Source organism: Nerophis ophidion, linkage group LG11 (genome assembly GCF_033978795.1).
Source record: "Nerophis ophidion isolate RoL-2023_Sa linkage group LG11, RoL_Noph_v1.0, whole genome shotgun sequence".
Lineage (NCBI taxonomy): Eukaryota > Metazoa > Chordata > Actinopteri > Syngnathiformes > Syngnathidae > Nerophis > Nerophis ophidion.
The window spans coordinates 20,206,841-20,225,330 of record NC_084621.1 but is presented as its reverse complement, the minus strand read 5'-3'; the positions used below and the strand labels follow the sequence as shown (position 1 = coordinate 20,225,330).

General features: G+C 35.8%; 1 protein-coding gene and 1 long non-coding RNA gene across 3 annotated transcripts in view; both read right to left on the bottom strand.

The window, feature by feature from the left end:
* Positions 1 to 52, bottom strand: part of LOC133561781 (uncharacterized) — a 33,509-nt gene extending 33,457 nt beyond the window's left edge. The window contains exon 1 of one of the 2 annotated variants that reach the window (XR_009808770.1): positions 1 to 52. This exon is cut by the window's left edge and continues 2,258 nt beyond it. This is a non-coding gene — a long non-coding RNA (uncharacterized LOC133561781). The other variant, XR_009808769.1, reaches the window with a different exon arrangement.
* Positions 53 to 13,933: 13,881 nt separating this feature from the next.
* The window catches only part of cacng8b (calcium channel, voltage-dependent, gamma subunit 8b), a 31,584-nt gene continuing 27,027 nt past the window's right edge, over positions 13,934 to 18,490 (bottom strand). The window contains exon 5 of the mRNA XM_061915308.1: positions 13,934 to 16,598. Within this exon, the coding sequence (XP_061771292.1) occupies positions 15,790 to 16,598 (809 nt within the window). The 3' untranslated portion in view covers positions 13,934 to 15,789. The remainder of the gene's footprint in view (positions 16,599 to 18,490) is intronic.

The following is an 18,490-nucleotide window of genomic DNA, read 5'->3' as shown; positions in this document are numbered from 1 at the left end:
TTCTCACTTGCTTGCCCACCCGCACAGTCACTGACGTCACTCACCTGCTGCCAGACATTAAAGGGCCACACACATATGCTACTCTCATAACAAAGTGTTTAAAAACGAGTATGCAAGTTGGAGAAATGAGATGCCAAATCCAACCACTTTCATGTGGGATTGGACAGAAAGGAGGACTATTTTTTTCATCCATTTGAAAATGCGGACGTTATCAGCACCACTGTCTAATTCCAATCAATGCAAGTCATCAGAATCAAATACACCAACTTATATTCTTGTCTTCATGAAAGAAAGGAATCTATGTGTGTTAAACATGCTTGTATTATCATTAAACACCATTAACTTGTTAACAAAAATGTCTCTTTCATAAATAAATAAATATAAATTATAAATAGGAATGAGGTAGATCTCCTCGACTTGGTCAATTGAAAAGTAGCTCGCCTGCAGAAAAAGTGTGAGCGCCCCTGCTCCAACCATCTCTTTCAATACTTTCGTAATCTGTTGAATCGCTTAAACCGCTGAAATCAGAGTAAAATCCGAGCTAATGTCGCTGCTATCCGTATTGGCATCACTGGATGACGTCACAGGAAAATGGCTTCACAGATAGCGAAAATCGGGCACTTTAAAGCTTTTTTTTAGGGATATTCCGGGATGGGTAAAATTTTGAAAAAAACTTCTAAAAATAAAATAATCCATTGGGAACTGATTTTTTATTGGTTTTAACCCTTCTGAAATTGTGATAATGTTCCCCTTTAAAACCTTTAGCATATCAGTATGTGGAATGAAAAGATGGAATGGATTAAGTAAGAAGTTAAACATTGTACTGATGTGATCCAGTTTAAGAGGCTGTTCAAATGAAAAGTGATTACAAAGTACAAAGAAGAAGAATTTTGAAAAACACTTTCAACCTTATTGAAAATAAGATATTCTTCATCTCAGTGTGTTGGTCATGACGGGATGAGTTAATTACATGTCACACAACTCTTGTGTTGCTCATTCCCGGATGTCATGTTGCTATTTTGCTGTAAAGAGGGTCAGTAGATGAATGTTTGTATTTGTGGGCGCTCTGACCTGGGAAAGAGGTACGGATTAAATAAGCTTTGCTTCTTCCTACTCCTTTTCGGGCCTGATGAGATGTGAGGTGATATTGTAATGTCGGATGTGTTGTGTTGTAAATATTCATGTTCCAAATAAACTAAGAAAAGAAAGAAAGGTATGGATTTGACACCCGCGTTACATTTATGTGTGTGTTTGTTTACGCTTGTGTGCGCGTGTATTAATATGCGTGTATTTGTTGTGTGTAAGTGTTTATGCGTTGTGAGTGTGTGTGCGCGTTAATGTGTGTGTTGTGTGTGTGTGTGTGTGTGTGGGGAACGTGTTTAAAATCACACAGTAGGTCCATATGGACAAAGAGTACACAGACTAAAGTATATAATACACATACTAAAGTATACAATACACATACTAAAGTATATAATACACATACTAAAGTATATATAACACATACTAAAGTATATAATACACATACTAAGTATACAATACACGTACTAAAGTATATAATACACATACTAAAGTATATAATACACATAAAAAAGTATAAAATACGCATACTAAAGTATATATCACACAAACTAAAGTATATAATATACATACTAAGTTTACAATACATGTACTAAAGTATATAATACACATAATAAAGTATATAATACAAATACTAAAGTATAAAATACACATACTAAAGTATATATCACACAAACTAAAGTATATAATATACATACTAAGTATACAATACACGTACTAAAGTATATAATACACGTACTAAAGTATATAATACACATACTAAAGTATATATAACAAGTACTATAGTATATATAACATGTATTAAAGTATATAATACACATACTGAAGTTTATAATACACATACTAATGTATACATCACACATACTAAAGTATATAACATACTGTACATACTAAGTATACAAGTACTAAAGTATATAATACACATACTAAAGTATACAATACACATACTAAAGTATATAATACACATAAAAAAGTATAACATACACATACTAATGTATATATAACATATTCTAAAGTATATAATACATATACTAAAGTATATATAAAACATACTATAGTATATATCACACATTCTAAAGTATATAATATACGTACTAAGTATACAATACACGTAGTGAAGTATATAATACACATACTAAAGTATATAATACACATAAAAAAGTATAAAATACACATACTAAAGTATACATATAACACATTCTAAAGTATATAATACACATACTAAAGTATATATCACACAAACTAAAGTATATAATATACATACTAAGTATACAATACGCATACTAAAGTATATAATACACGTACTAAGTATATAATACGAATACTAAAGTACATAATACACCTACTAAAGTATTTAATACTCATACTAAGTATATAATACACGTACTAAAAGTATATAATACACATATTAAAGTATTTAATACTCATACTAAGTATATAATATACGTACTAAAGTATCTAATACACGTACTAAAGTATAAAATACACATACTAAAGTATATATAACACATTTTAAAGTATATAATACCCATACTAGAGTATATATCACACAAACTAAAGTATATAATATACATACTAAGTATACAATACACGTACTAAAGTATATAATACACATACTAAAGTATATAATACACGTACTAAGTATATACTACGAATACTAAAGTATATAATACACATACTAAAGTATTTAATACTCATACTATGTATATAATACAAGTACTAAAGTTTATAATACACATACTAAAGTATATAATACACATACTAAAATATTTATTACTCATGCTATGTATATAATACAAGTACTAAAGTTTACAATACACATACTAAAGTATTTAATACTCATACTATGTATATAATACAAGTACTAAAGTTTATAATACACATACTAAAGTATATAATACACATACAGTACATGGGGCATTGGAGTAATGGAATGTACTATGTTATTATATACTTTAGTATATGTATTATATAATTTAGTATGTGCATTGTATACTTTAGTATGTCCAGACATCCATCCATTTTCTACCGCTTGTCCCTTTGTTGGGCTCGCGGGGGGTGCTGGAGCCTATCTCAGCTGCTACTTTAGTATGTGTTTTATATAATTAGTATGTGTATTATACTGTGTATTATGTACATACATACTGTACATACATACACATATACATACATATTGTATGTATGTACATACATACATATATATATACACATACATACATACACACAATACATACATTCTTTACATGCATACTTAGACATATATATATACATACATACTGTACATACATCCATACAGTACATACATTCTGTACATACATACATACTTATAGTACATACATTCTTTACATGCATACATACATTCTGTACATACACACATACATACATACATAAATGCATAAAAAAGCGATTCATCATTGTAGTGATCAGACATAGATCATTCAAACAATCAATAACAATGTATCCATGTCATCCTTCATCAAAGGACTTAAAAACCACAATCCCACATCCAGATCTGAAGCCCCATCCGGGTAAGGAAAAACTCCAAAAGAAGTCTGGGAAAAAGAAGATTTAACGGCAAGTGATGCGTTGGACCGGCTGCTGCAATAGGGCTGGAACTTTGGAAATGACCAATCCACCTGACTGGGATTCAAACCCAGTACCTCTAATTGGGAGCCATCAGTGTTAACCACTCTAAAAACCCCACAAGAATAAGTTGTCATTTTACATAAAAAAACAATTGAGATGGAAGTATTGCTATAAAAAGTTAGTATTTCTATAAGAAAACTTTGTTACGATAAAAGTATGTTAGGAATGACATTTTTACGGCAAGTCCTAATTTTATTGAAGATAACGTTTTTAAAAGAAAACAAACAAAAGTACTTTAAAAGCATCCGGGTTGTTGCCATGACGACGAGATTCCTGCTATCAAAACAAGTGTGTTAGCATGAAAGTTGCTTTTCAAAATAATGCATTACCAGGGGTCACCAACCTTTTTAAAACCAAGAGCTACTTCTGATTAATGCGAAGGGCTACCAGTTTGATACACACTTAATTAAATTGCCAGAAATAGCCAATTTGCTCAATTTACCTTTAATAAATAAATCGCTATATATAAAAAAAAAGGTATATTTCTGTCTGTCATTCCGTCGTACATTTTTTTTCCTTTTACGGAAGGTTTTTTGTAGAATTAAGAGAAAAACGAATCTTTTTGAATAAATTAAAAAAAGAATGTATGGAACATCATTAGTAATTTTTCCTGATTAAGATTAATTTTAGAATTTTGATGACATGTTTTAAATAGGTTAAAATCCAATCTGCACTTTGTTAGAATATATAACAAATTGGACCAAGCTATATTTCTAACAAAGATAAATCATTATTTCTTCTAAATTTTCCAGAACAAAAAATTTTAAACAAATTCAAAAGACATTGAAATAAGATCTAAATTTGATTCTACAGATTTTCTAGATTTGCCAGAATAATTTTAATCATAATTAGTTTGAAGAAATATTTCACAAATATTCTTCATTGAAAAAACAGAAGCTAAAATTAAAAATTCAATTAAAATATATTTATTATTCTTTACAATAATAATAAAAAAAAAATACTTGAACATTGATTTAAATTGTCAGGAAAGAAGAGGAAGGAACTTAAAAGGTAAAAAGGTATATGTGTTTAAAAATCCTAAAATCATTTTTAAGGTTCTATTTTTTTCTCTAAAATTGTCTTTCTGGAAGTTATAAGAAGCAAATTAAAAAAATAAATTAATTTATTTAAACAAGTGAAGACCAAGTCTTTTCTTGGATTTTCAAATTCTATTTGAGTTTTGACTCTCTTAGAATTAAAAAATGTCGAGCAAAGTGAGACCAGCTTGCTAGTAAATAAAACATTTTTAAAAATAGAGGCAGCTCACTGGTAAGTGCTGCTATTTGGGCTATTTTTAGAACAGGCCAGCGGGCGACTCATCTGGTCCTTACAGGCACCGCGTTGGTGACCCCTTCACCGCAATGTCGAAATAAACAATTTGGGGGAAGTAAAAATAAAGTAAAAAAAAAAATAAAAAATTAAATGAAAAGCCCAAACTAAAAATCTTATTTTTTAGCAAAAAAAAAAAGACAGAAGTCAGCAATATTTGTAATTATTCCTTCTTTTTTTTTTTATATATATAAAGTTCGTGCAATACAGTGTTGGGGTTGACCCCACATTTAGATAAACCATATGTCTCTAGATCTAGCACACATAGAGTCTTCATATTGCCCACAGAAATGCTCTCTCTCTCTCTCTGCACTTTTCTCACATTTTTATCAGAAGCTCATCAAAGAAAATGGGGGGGGAAAAAAAAAAAAACAAAAAAAAAAAACTCAGGAAGCGTTTTTATTTTAACATTTTTTTTTTTTTGGTGGTTGCATCAAGGAGGGAAGGGAAGGGGGGTTTGGGGGTACTTGCATTCTCATTACTTCCGATAAAACAGAAGAAGATCGAGGAAGCACAGTGAGAAAAAAAAACAACTCTTTGGAGACTTTTTTTACGACTCATTCCGGAAGAAAGAGGAGGAGCTAACAAAGCGTTCACGCTGCAGGTTTTGATGCCCGCATTTTGTGTTCAATCCGATAAAATTGCGCCCGAAAATGTGCAACTTCTATTATTAGTTCATATGAACGGAATGCGACCAAAAATCGTGACATCGTACTCGTGTTTACCGAAGTTACCGAAGTAAATTCGTAGTCGCAGGGAGTTTACGAGAATTTCAGGGAGTATGTGCAACTGGAGCCAACATTGACGTTAGTAATCCGATGTTTTAATCACTTTGCTACCGACTACTTTCTGTTTTGGTGAACAAGCGTGACGTTTTTCACCTTTTGATGACGTAAAGGATAGACATTCAGACATCGGATTTAAATCCACTTTGGAATAAAAATAAATAAATAATAATTCTACTGTTCACATTGTCATGTAGCATTTTGACAATTTTTCTTAATTTAACCTGCATCGTTAAAATATTATACAAAAATATGTTCACCTTGCAGGTTTTAATGCCCTGTTCGGATTTTGTGTTGAATCCGATCTTTTTGAGTAGTCATTAAAATTGCGCCCAAAAATGTGCAACTTTTATGATTAATTAGTATGAATAGAATGCGACCACAAAACGTGACATCATACTCGCGTTTACCGATATTTTTACGTAGATTTTCACGTAACCAAAATAAATTTAACTTGTATGTATGTTTATTGTGAACGTAATGCATACGTGAACACAAATCATAACGTCACACATTTAACACGGTATTTTCGGAAGTATACGTCACACATTGGCAAAAAAAAAATCGGGATTGACCTGCAGTGTAAAAAGACTACAAATACGTTTACAATGTAGAGTGTAATGAAAAATTTCGATCTTTTGTAAAAATTGGGTATTTTTACGTAGAGTTGAAATATGCAACCTATATGTTTAACGTGAACGGAATACGCAGAGCACGACGTCACACGTGGAACGCGATATTTTCGGAAGTACACAGGTACATGTCACATATGGGCCAAAATATATCGTAATCGACCTGCAGTGTGAAAAGATTGTACAAATACATTAACAATGTAGGGTGTAATGCCAAGTTTCAATCTTTTGTAAAAATTCGATCTTTTTACGTACAGTTGAAAAATGCTACTTTTATGTTTAACATGAACGTAATGCGCAACGCACGACGTCACACGTGGAACCTGATGTTTTCGGAAGTACACAAGTACATGTCACATATGGGGAAAAAAAAATTCGTAATCGACCTGCAGTGTGAAAAGATTTTAAAAAATACCTTAACAATGTAGGATGTAATACCAAATTTCGATCTTTTGTAAAAATCAGATATTTTTACGTAGAGTTGAAAATTGGAACCTATATGTTTAACGTGAACGGAATGCGCAGAGCACGACGTCACACGTGGAACGCGATATTTTCGGAAGTACCCAGGTACATGTTACATATGGGCCAAAAAATATCGTAATCGACCTGCAGTGTGAAAAGATTGTACACATACGTTAACAATGTAGGGTGTAATGCCAAGTTTCAGTCTTTTATAAAAATCCGATATTTTTACGTAGATTTCAAGAGACCAAAATAAATTCAACTTCTATGTATGTTTATTGTGAACGGAATGCGTCCGTGATCACAAAACATGACGTCACACATGGAACACGGTATTTTCGAAAGTACATGTCACATATGGGCAAAAAAAATCGGAATCGACCTGCACTGTAAAAAGACTACAAATACGTTAACAATGTAGGGTGTGATGCCGAATTTCGATCTTTGTAAAAATCTGATATTTTTACGTACAGTTGAAAATTGCAACCTATATGGTTAACGTGAACGGAATGCGCAGAGCACGACGTCACACGTGGAACGCGATATTTTCGGAAGTACACAAGTACATGTCACATATGGGCCAAAATATATCGTAATCGACCTGCAGTGTGAAAAGATTGTACAAATACGTTAACAATGTAGGGTGTAATGCCAAGTTTCAGTCTTTTGTAAAAATCCGATATTTTTACGTAGATTTCAAGAGACCAAAATAAATTCAACTTCTATGTATGTTTATTGTGAACGGAATGCGTCCGTGATCACAAAACATGACGTCACAAATGGAACACGGTATTTTCGAAAGTACATGTCACATATGGGCAAAAAAAATTGGAATCGACCTGCACTGTAAAAAGACTACAAATACGTTAACAATGTAGGGTGTAATGCCAAATTTCGATCTTTGTAAAAATCTGATATTTTTACGTAGAGTTGAAAATTTCAACCTATTTGGTTAACGTGAACGGAATGCGCAGAGCACGACGTCACACGTGGAACGCAATATTTTCGGAAGTACACAAGTACATGTCACATATGGGCCAAAATATATCGTAATCGACCTGCAGTGTGAAAAGATTGTACAAATACGTTAACAATGTAGGGTGTAATGCCAAGTTTCAATCTCTAGTAAAAATTCGATCTTTTTACGTAGATTTCAAGAGACCAAAATATATTCAACTTTTATGTATGTTTATTGTGAACGGAATGCGTCCGTGATCACAAAACATGACTTCACACATGGAACACGGTATTTTCGGAAGTACATGTCACATATGGGCAAAAAAAATCGGAATCGACCTGCAGTGTAAAAAGACTACAAATACGTTAACAATGTAGGGTGTAATGCCAAATTTCGATCTTTTGTAAAAATCCGATCTTTTTACGCACAGTTGAAAAATGCTACTTTTATGTTTAACGTTAACGGAATGCGCAGCACACGACGTCACACGTGGAACCCGATATTTTCAGAATTACACAGGTACATGAAAAGATTTTACAAATAGATTATCAATGTAGGGAGTAATGCCAAATTTCAATCGTTTGTAAAAATCCGATCTTTTTACGTACAGTTGAAAAATGCTACTTTTATGCTTAACTTGAACGTAATGCGCAACGCACGACGTCACACGTGGAACCTGATATTTTCGGAAGTACACAAGTACATGTCACATATGGGCAAAAAAAATATATAATCGACCTGCAGTGTGAAAAGATTTTGCAAATACGTTAACAAAGTAGGGTGTAATGCCAAATTTCGATCTGTTGTAAAAATCCGATCTTTAGAGTGACCAATGCGTCAGTGACCAATGGGCAAAAAAAAATCGGGATCGACCTGCATTGTAAAAAGACTACAAATACGTTAACAATGTAGGGTTTAACGCCAAATTTCGATCTTTTGTAAAAATCCGATCTTTTTACGTACAGTTGAAAAATGCTACTTTTATGTTTAACGTGAACGGAATGCGCAGCACACAACGTCACACTTGGAACCCGATATTTTCAGAATTACACAGGTACATGTCACATATGGGCCCAAAAAATCGGAACCGACCTGCAGTGTGAAAAGATTTTACAAATACGTTAACAATGTAGGGAGTAATGCCAAATTTCGATCGTTTGTAAAAATACGATCTTTTTACGTACAGTTGAAAAATGCTACTTTTATGCTTAACTTGAACGTAATGCGCAACGCACGACGTCACACGTGGAACCTGATATTTTTGGAAGTACACAAGTACATGTCACATTTTCTTACAAAAATACGATCTTTTTACGTACAGTTGAAAAATGCTACTTTTATGTTGAAAGTGAAAGGAATGTGCAGCACACGACGTCACACGTGGAACTCGATATTTTCAGAATTACACAGGTACAATAAAAGATTTTACAAATTCGTTAATGTAGGGAGTAATGCCAAATTTCGATCGTTTGTAAAAATCCGATCTTTTTACGTACAGTTGAAAAATGCTACTTTTATGTTTAACTTGAAAATAATGCGCAACGCACGACGTCACACCTGATATTTTCGGAAGTATACAAGTACATGTCACATATGGGCAAAAAAAAATATCAGAATCGACCTGCAGTGTGAAAAGATTTTGCAAATATGTTAACAATGTAGGGTGTAATGCCAAATTTCGATCTTTTGTAAAAATCAGATCTTTTTACGTATAGTTAAAAAATGCTACTTTTATGTTTAACGTGAACAGAATGCGCAGCACACGATGTCACGCGTGGAACCCGATATTCTCAGAATTACACAGGTACATTAAAAGATTTTACAAATTCGTTAACAATGTAGGGAGTAATGCCAAATTTCGATCGTTTGTAAAAATCTGATTTTTTTACATACAGTTGAAAAATGCTACTTTTATGTTTAACACGTGGAACCTGATATTTTCGGAAGTACACAAGTACATGTCACATATGGGCAAAAAAAAATATCAGAATCGACCTGCAGTGTGAAAAGATTTTGCAAATATGTTAACAATGTAGGGTGAAATGCCAAATTTCGATATTTTGAAAAAATCCGATCTTTCAAGTGACCAATGTGTCCGTAACCAATGGGCAAAAAAAAAAAATCGTGATCGACCTGCAGTGTGAATAGACTACAAATACGTTAACAATGTAGGGTGTAATGCCAAGTTTCGATCTTTTGTAAAAATCCGATCTTTTTACGTACAGTTGAAAAATGCTACTTTTATGTATAACGTGAACGGAATGCGCAAAGCATGACGTCACACGTGGAACCCGATATTTTCAGAATTACACAGGTACGTCACATATGGGCCAAAAAAAATCGGAACTGATCTGCAGTGTGAAAAGATTTGACAAATAGGTTAACAATGTAGTGAGTAATGCCAAATTTAGATCTTTTGTAAAAATCCGATCTTTTTACGCACAGTTGAAAAATGCTACTTTTATGTTTAACGTGAATGGAATGCGCAAAGCATGTTGTCACACGTGGAACCTGATATTTTCGGAAGTACACAAGTACATGTCACATATGGGCAAAGAAAAATATCAGAATCGACCTGCAGTGTGAAAAGATTTTGCAAATACGTTAACAATGCAGGGTGTAATGCCAAATTTCGATCTTTTGTAAAAATCCGATCATTCAAGTGACCGATGCGTCCGTGACCAATGGGCAAAAAAAAAATCGGGATCGACCTGCAGTGTGAATAGACTACACATACGTTAACAATGTAGGGTGTAATGCCAAATCTTGATCTTTTGTAAAAATCCGATCTTTCTACGTACAGTTGAAAAATGCTACGTTTATGTTTAACGTGAACGGAATGCGCAAAGCACGACGTCACACGTGGAACCCGATATTTTCAGAATTACACAGGTACATGTCACATATGGGCCAAAAAAATCGGAACCGACCTCCAGTGTGAAAATATTTTATAAATACGTTAACAATGTAGGGTGTAATGCCAAATTTCGATCTTTTGTAAAAATCCGATCTTTTTACATACCGTTGAAAAATGCTACTTTTATGTTTAACGTGAACGGAATGCGCAAAGCACGTCGTCACACGTGGAACCCGATATTTTCGGAAGTACACAAGTACCTGTCACATATGGGCCAAAAAATATCGGAATAGACCTGCAGTGTGAAGGTAACAAATATGCATAAATTACAATACACACCTTTTTTTTAACCCACATTTACATGATGTTTTTTTTTTTGTTTTTTTTCCGGGCCACTTCGGGACTCGTAGTAAAAAAAAAAAAAAAAAAAAAGATTTTTTTTTGTCCCCTCTGTTTTTTTTGTATTCTTTTTTTTCCTTAATCGGAATCAGGCAGACATCTTTCGCATGGTATCTATACACGCTAAAATACACCTTGAATGGGTTTTTTTTTCCTCCTCATTTTTTTTTCAGCGTCCTCTAATGGAGAGGTTAGTGTTAATGCCCAAGAACAAACATCTTCAACACGACTAGAGCTACGAGAACTACTGATTTTTTTGTTTTTTTTGTACACATTAGAATGGAAAGAAGACTAACGATCCCCTGCCCCGGTCCCCACTTTGTTGCATTTCTGTCATTATTGGAAGACAATTTACAATATTCACATGTGGAAATGAGCATCATACGGGGTAGGGAAATGGGAAGAAAATCATTCTCTCCAAAAAATGTGCACACTCATGCTCGTCCGTCATCGACGCGGAAGGAAAAAAAAAATCACAGTAAAAGTCAGCGAAAATGCTCACTCAGCAAAATGCAATAACTCAGGATGGGCATTTGGGAGCGGCGGATTTATTATTTTTTTTCTCAACCTTTTTAAAATATCATTCCAGATGTTGTGAACTCCTGTTGGCATGTCAGCGAGGTATTGAATACTAATACGTTGTAAACAGCGCCTCCTCTGGTTGCAGCCTGGTAGCGCATTTTATTTATCCTCTCTGAACGAAAGTTGGCGACACGAGCATAGCTACGTGAGCTACATGCTCACATTACGATGTAATATACGTCACAACGTAACATGAAGGAGTGGGACACTAGCATAAAAAGGAAAAAACATCGGAAATGACCTGTAGTGTGAACGTAGCCTTGGGACAAACACTTTTTTATCGGAATTTTTGTTGTATCCAATTTTTTTCTGTAGTCATTACCAAAAAATAAACCTAAAAAAAAACAAACGAGTGTGAATTGAAAATGGGTATTTCGGAATTCCTGGAAAATCGGGAATATGTACGAGAAGAAAAATGATAACTTTTGTTGTCCCAACTAAGAGGAATGTTCTGAGGGTGGAACGGCCAAAAACGGTTGAAGAATAGGGACTGTGGAAAGAGAAAGAGGTAAAATAGGACTTTGGAAAACGGGGAATTCTCAGAATTCCTGGAATTATTTTTTTTAATTAGGTAAAATATTTGGAAATTTTAGGAAAACTGGGATTTTTTGGAAAATATTGACAACTGTCCTAAATGATACAAATGGGTTGGTGTTGGAATTTTTGGAATCGGTTGAAAAATGTTGACGTAGTAACAGTTTGAGTTAAGAATGGGTATTTCACAATTCCTGGAAAATCGGGAATTTGTACGAGAAGAAAAATGGTAACTTTTGCTGTCCCAACTAAGAGGAATGTTCTGAGGGTGGAACGGCCAAAAACCGTTGAAGAATGTGGAATGTGGAAAGAGAACGAGGGCTTTGGAAAAGGAGAAATTCTTGGAATTCCTGGAATTTATTTTTTTTAATTAGGTAAAACATTAGTTTGATTGTCCAAGATGAGTGGAGAGTCTGTACGGTGGAACGGTTCGAATCGGTTGAGAAATGTAGGAGTTGTGCAAACTCATTTCCAAAGGGAAACATTTCTCGGAAAACTGGGGACTCTGGGTAATCCGGGATATTTGTGAATTTTTTTTTTTTGATGAGCCCCACGAATCCCAGTCGAGCCAAACGAAACTTACCGGAAATTCTGGGAATTTTGGGATAGGAAAACCCTGTTTTACGTTTGATATATCGGAAGAGGGTGGAGGATGGTTAAAAGGTCGGAATCGGGCTTAAAAAATGGGAAATGTTTTCAGAATTTAGGGTATTGTAGAATATTGAATACATGGGAATTCCTTGGACACTTGGAAATTTCAGGAAAACTGGGAATTTTTTAAAATATTGACAACTGTCCGTGATGAAACAAATGGGTTGGTGTTGGAATTTTTGGAATCGGTTGAAAAATGTTGACATAGTAACAGTTTGAATTGAGAATAGGTATTTTGAAATTCCTGGAAAATCGGGAATTTGTACGAGAAAAAAAACAAAACTTTTATTTTCCCAACTAAGAGAAATGTTCTGAGGGTGGAACGGCCAAAAACGGTTGAAGAATGTGGACAGTGGAAAGAGAACAAGGGCTTTGAAAAACGGGAAATTCTTGGAATTCCTGGAATTTTTTTTCCTTCAATTTGGTAAAACGTTAGTTTGATTGTCCAATGTGAGTGGAGAGTCTGGATGGTGGAACGGTTCGAATCGGTTGAGAAATGTAGGACTTGTGCAAATTCATTCCCAAAGGGAATGTGGACTGTGGAAAGAGAACAAGGTAAAAATAGGGCTTTGGAAAACTGGAAATTCTCGGAATTTCTGGAACTTTTCTTTTTTTAAATTTGGTAAAACGTTAGTTTGATTGTCCAAGGTGAGTGAAAAGTGTGGATGGTGGATCGATTCGAATCGGTTGAGAAATATAGGAGTTGTGCAAATTAATTTCCAAGGGGAAATGTGTCTCGGAGAACTGGGAACACTGGGTAATCTGGGATATTTGTGAAAATTTTATTTTTCATGAGCTCACGAAGAGCTTCGGAATTCCTGGAAAATTGGGAATTTGTACGAGAAAAAAAATGATCACTTATGTCGTCCCTACGAAGAGGAATGTTCTGAGGGTGGAACGGCCAAAATCGGTTGAAGAACATGGACTGTGGAAAGAGAACCAGGTAAAATAAGGCTTTGGAAAACTGGGAATTCCTTAAATTTTTTATATTTTATTTGGTAAAACGGTAGTTTGATTGAGTGGAGAGTCTGGACGGTGGAACGGTTCGAATCGGTTGAGAAATGTAGGAGTTCTGCAAATTCATTTCCAAAGGGAAACATGTCTCGTAAAACTGGGAACTCTGGGTAATCTGGAATATTTGTGAACATTTTCTTTTTCATGAGTTTACAAAGAGCTTTTAAATTCCTGGTAAATCGGGAATTCGTACGAGAAGAAACATTATAACTTTTTTTGTGCAGACTAAGAGGAATGTTCTGAGGGTGGAACGGCCAAAAATGGTAGAAGAACGTGGACTGTGGAAAGAGAATGAGGTCAAAAAGGGCTTTGGAAAACTGGGAATTCCTGGAATTTTTTTATTTTATTTGGTAAAACGTTAGTTTGATTGAATGGAGAGTGTAGACGGTGGAACGGTTCGTATCGGTTGAGAAATGTAGGAGTTGTGCAAATTCATTTCCAAAGGGAAACATGTCTCGGAAAACTGGGAACTCTGGGTAATCTGGGATATTTGTGAACATTTTCTTTTTCATGAGCTTACGAAAAGCCTCTGAATTCCTGGTAAATCGGAAATTCGTACGAGAAGAAACATTATAAGTTTTTGTGCTGACGAAGAGGAATGTTCTGAGGGTGGAACGGCCAAAAACGGTTGAAGAACATGGGCTGTGGAAAGAGAACGAGGTCAAAAAGGGCTTTGGAAAACTGGGAATTCCTGGAATTTTTTTTTAATTCGGTAAAACGTTAGTTTGATTGAGTGGAGAGTCTGGACGGTGGAACGGTTCGTATCGGTTGAGAAATGTAGGAGTTGTGCAAATTCATTTCCAAAGGGAAACATGTCTCGGAAAACTGGGAACTCTGGGTAATCTGGGATATTTGTGAACATTTTCTTTGTCATGAGCTTACGAAAAGCTTCTGAATTCCTGGTAAATCGGGATTTCGTACGAGAAGAAACATTATAACTTTTTGTGCCGATTAAGAGGAATGTTCTGAGGGTGGAACGGCCAAAAACAGTTGAAGAACATGGGCTGTGGAAAGAGAACGATGTCAAAAAGGGCTTTGGAAAACTGGGAATTCCTGGAATTTTTTTTTAATTCAGTAAAACGTTAGTTTGATTGAGTGGAGAGTCTGGACGGTGGAACGGTTCGTATCGGTTGAGAAATGTAGGAGTTGTGCAAATTCATTTCCAAAGGGAAACATGTCTCGGAAAACTGGGAACTCTGGGTAATCTGGGATATTTATGAACATTTTCTTTTTCATGAGCTTACGAAAAGCTTCTGAATTCCTGGTAAATCGGGATTTCGTACGATTAGAAACATTATAACATTTTGTGCCGACTAAGAGGAATGTTCTGAGGGTGGAACGGCCAAAAACAGTTGAAGAACATGGGCTGTGGAAAGAGAACGAGGTCAAAAAGGGCTTTGGAAAACTGGGAATTTCTGGAATTTTTTTTAAATTCAGTAAAACGTTAGTTTGATTGAGTGGAGAGTCTGGACGGTGGAACGGTTCGTATCGGTTGAGAAATGTAGGAGTTGTGCAAATTCATTTCCAAAGGGAAACATGTCTCGGAAAACTGGGAACTCTGGGTAATCTGGGATATTTGTGAACAAATTTTATGAATTTTTGGCTTGGAACTGGGTATGTGGATTTAGGACTATGCCCATCCCGAGTCATGACGCAAAGAATAATCACAACAACAATCGATGCTGGCAAAGGTAAGTTAGCGGAAATATTGCACGACAATTTCGTAGTAGCCCGAGGTTAGTTTGCATGTTGATCGTTAACAAAATAAATCATTTCTAGCAGGTGAGGATATCAAAATAGTTTTGTTGTTGTTGTTATTATTATTACTCATCTTGTGAACATCATCCCCCGGACCCACTAGACCGGTGTGGTCTTCCTATTGAGGGTGTTGGAATTGCTCTCCCGCTCCCCTTTCAGCCGGTCCAGAGTCCCCATCCCTCTCTCCCGGTCGACCGTGGACGAGGTGAAGGGCGGTGGTCCGGAGCCCACCGAGTTGGACATGGGCACGTTGGAGTTGGAAGAGTTGGACGGGTTGTGGGACTTAAGCGAGGGGAGCGTGCCGCTCATCATCACACCCCCTCCGCCGCCACCGCCGCCGCCGTCCTTAGGGAAGCAGTTGTGGAGCTGGTAGAGGGTGGCCCGATCCACTGTCCCGTACATGGGCGGGAGACCCCCAAGTTTGGGGTCTCGGGAGAGCGTGTAGAGGGAGATATCGCCCCCTGCCAGGGCGGCGTGGGAGCGCGAGTGCGGGTTGGGCAGCGTGGACACCGAGATGGGCCCTTGGGAGAGCAGCGCCGATGGCGGTAAGCCGAAGTTCTTCCCCACGCCGACCCCGACCGGCGAAGGGTCTCGGGAGCGGGAGGGGTCGGTGGAGCGCGACGAGGAGCGGGACCGGCGGCGGAAGCGGTAGCTGGGCAGGCGCAGCATGGCGTGCGTAGTGCTCTTGAAGATGTCGGTGCGCGAGCGGCAGCGCAGCTCCTTGTTCTTCTCGATGTAGATGTTGACCGCCAGCACGCCCACCATCTCCGCCATGATGAAGGACAGGCCCCCGAAGTAGAAGGACCAGCCGTAGGAGTACTGCCACTTCTTGTCCTCGTCCTTCTTTGGAGAGATGTCACCCAGCGCCGCCGAGATGTACACGATCACGCCAATAATGTTGCTCAAACCTAAGCCAGACACAACTTGGTTAGGCGCGCCTGCCCCATCTGTACAAGAACTGAACTAAAACTGGAAAATTCCCGCGGAAATTTTGATGAGCATGCTCTTCGTGCTGTGAACATTAGCATGATCGCATAGGAAATGTTAGCGTTCTTATAAGACAGGTAACCAAAACCATGATTTTAGGGCTTAAACAAATAAAATTAGCTAACATGCTAGCATGGTAACATTAGCATGATCACATAGGAAATGTTAGCGTTCTTCTAAGAGAGGTAACCAAAACCATGATTTTTAGGTTCAAGCAAATAAAATGAGCTAACATTTTAGCATGCTAACATTAGCATTATCACATAGGAAATGTTAGCATTCTTCTAAGACAGGTAACCAAAACCACGATTTTTAGGTTTAAACATATAAAATTAGCTAAAAAGCTAGCATAAAATATTAGCATACTAACATAAGAAAAGCTAGCATGCTAACATTGGCATTTTCACGTAGCAAATGTTAGCATTCTTCTAAGACAGGTAACACAAACCAAGATCTTTAGGTTCAAACAAATAAAATTAGCTAAAAGGCTAGCATAAAACATTAGCATACTACCATATCAAAAGCTGGCATGCTAACATTAGCATGATCACATAGGAAATGTTAGCGTTCTTCTAAGACAGGTACCCAAAACCATGACTTTTGGGTTCAAGCAAATAAAATGAGCTAACATGTTAGCACGCTAACATTAGCATGATCACAAAGGAAATGTTAGCGTCCTTCTATGACAGGTAACCAAAACCAAGATTTTTCGGTTTGAACATATAAAATGAGCTAAAATGCTATTATAAAACATTAGCATACTACCATATGAAAAGCTAGCATGCCAACATTAGCATTATCACATCGGAAATGTAAGCGTTCTTCTAAGATCATGATTTTTAGGTTTCAACAAAAAAAATGCGCTAACATGCTAACGTTAGCATGATCACATAGGAAATGTTAGCTTTCTTCTAATACAGGTAACAAAACCATGATTTTTTTGTTTTAAAAAAACAAAATGAGCCAACAGGCTAGCATAAAAAGTTAGCATGCTAACAAAGGAAAAGTTAGCATATTGTTAAGATGGCGCTAAATATCAAAAGCATAGATTTATTGGGGTTCAAACAAATATAATGAGCCAACACGCTAGCATAAAAAGTTAGCATGCTAACATATGACAAGTTAGCATATTTTTAAGATGGCGCTACATATCAAAAGCATAGATTTTTTGGGGTTTAAACAAATAAAATGAGCCAACATGCTAGCATAAAAAGTTAGCATGCTAACATATGAAAAGTTAGCATATTTTAAAGATGGTGCTAAATATCAAAAACCAAGATTTTTTGGGGGTCTAAAAAAATATAATGAGCCAACACGCTAGCATTATAAGTTAGCATGCTAACATAAGAAAAGTTAGCATATTTTTAAGATGGTGGTAATATCAAAAACCAATGTTTTGGGGGGTTTAAACAAATACAATGAGCCAAGATGCTAGCATAAAAAGTTAGCATGCTAACATATGAAAAGTTAGCATATTTTTAAGATGGTGCTAAATATCAAAATCCAATGTTTTTGGGGGATTTAAACAAATAGAATGAGCCAACACCCTAGCATAGAAAGTTAGCATGCTAACATAGGAAAAGTTTGCATATTTTTAAGTCGGCGCTTGATATCAAAAGCATAGATTTTTTTGGGTTTAAAGAAATAAAATAAGCCAACATGGCAGCACAAAAAGTTAGCATGCTGACATAGGAAAAGTTTGCATATTTTTAATATGGCACTAAATATCAAAATAATAGATTTTTTGGGGGTTTAAACAAATAAAATGAGCTAACGTGGTAGCATAAAAAGTTAGCATGCTAACATATGAAAA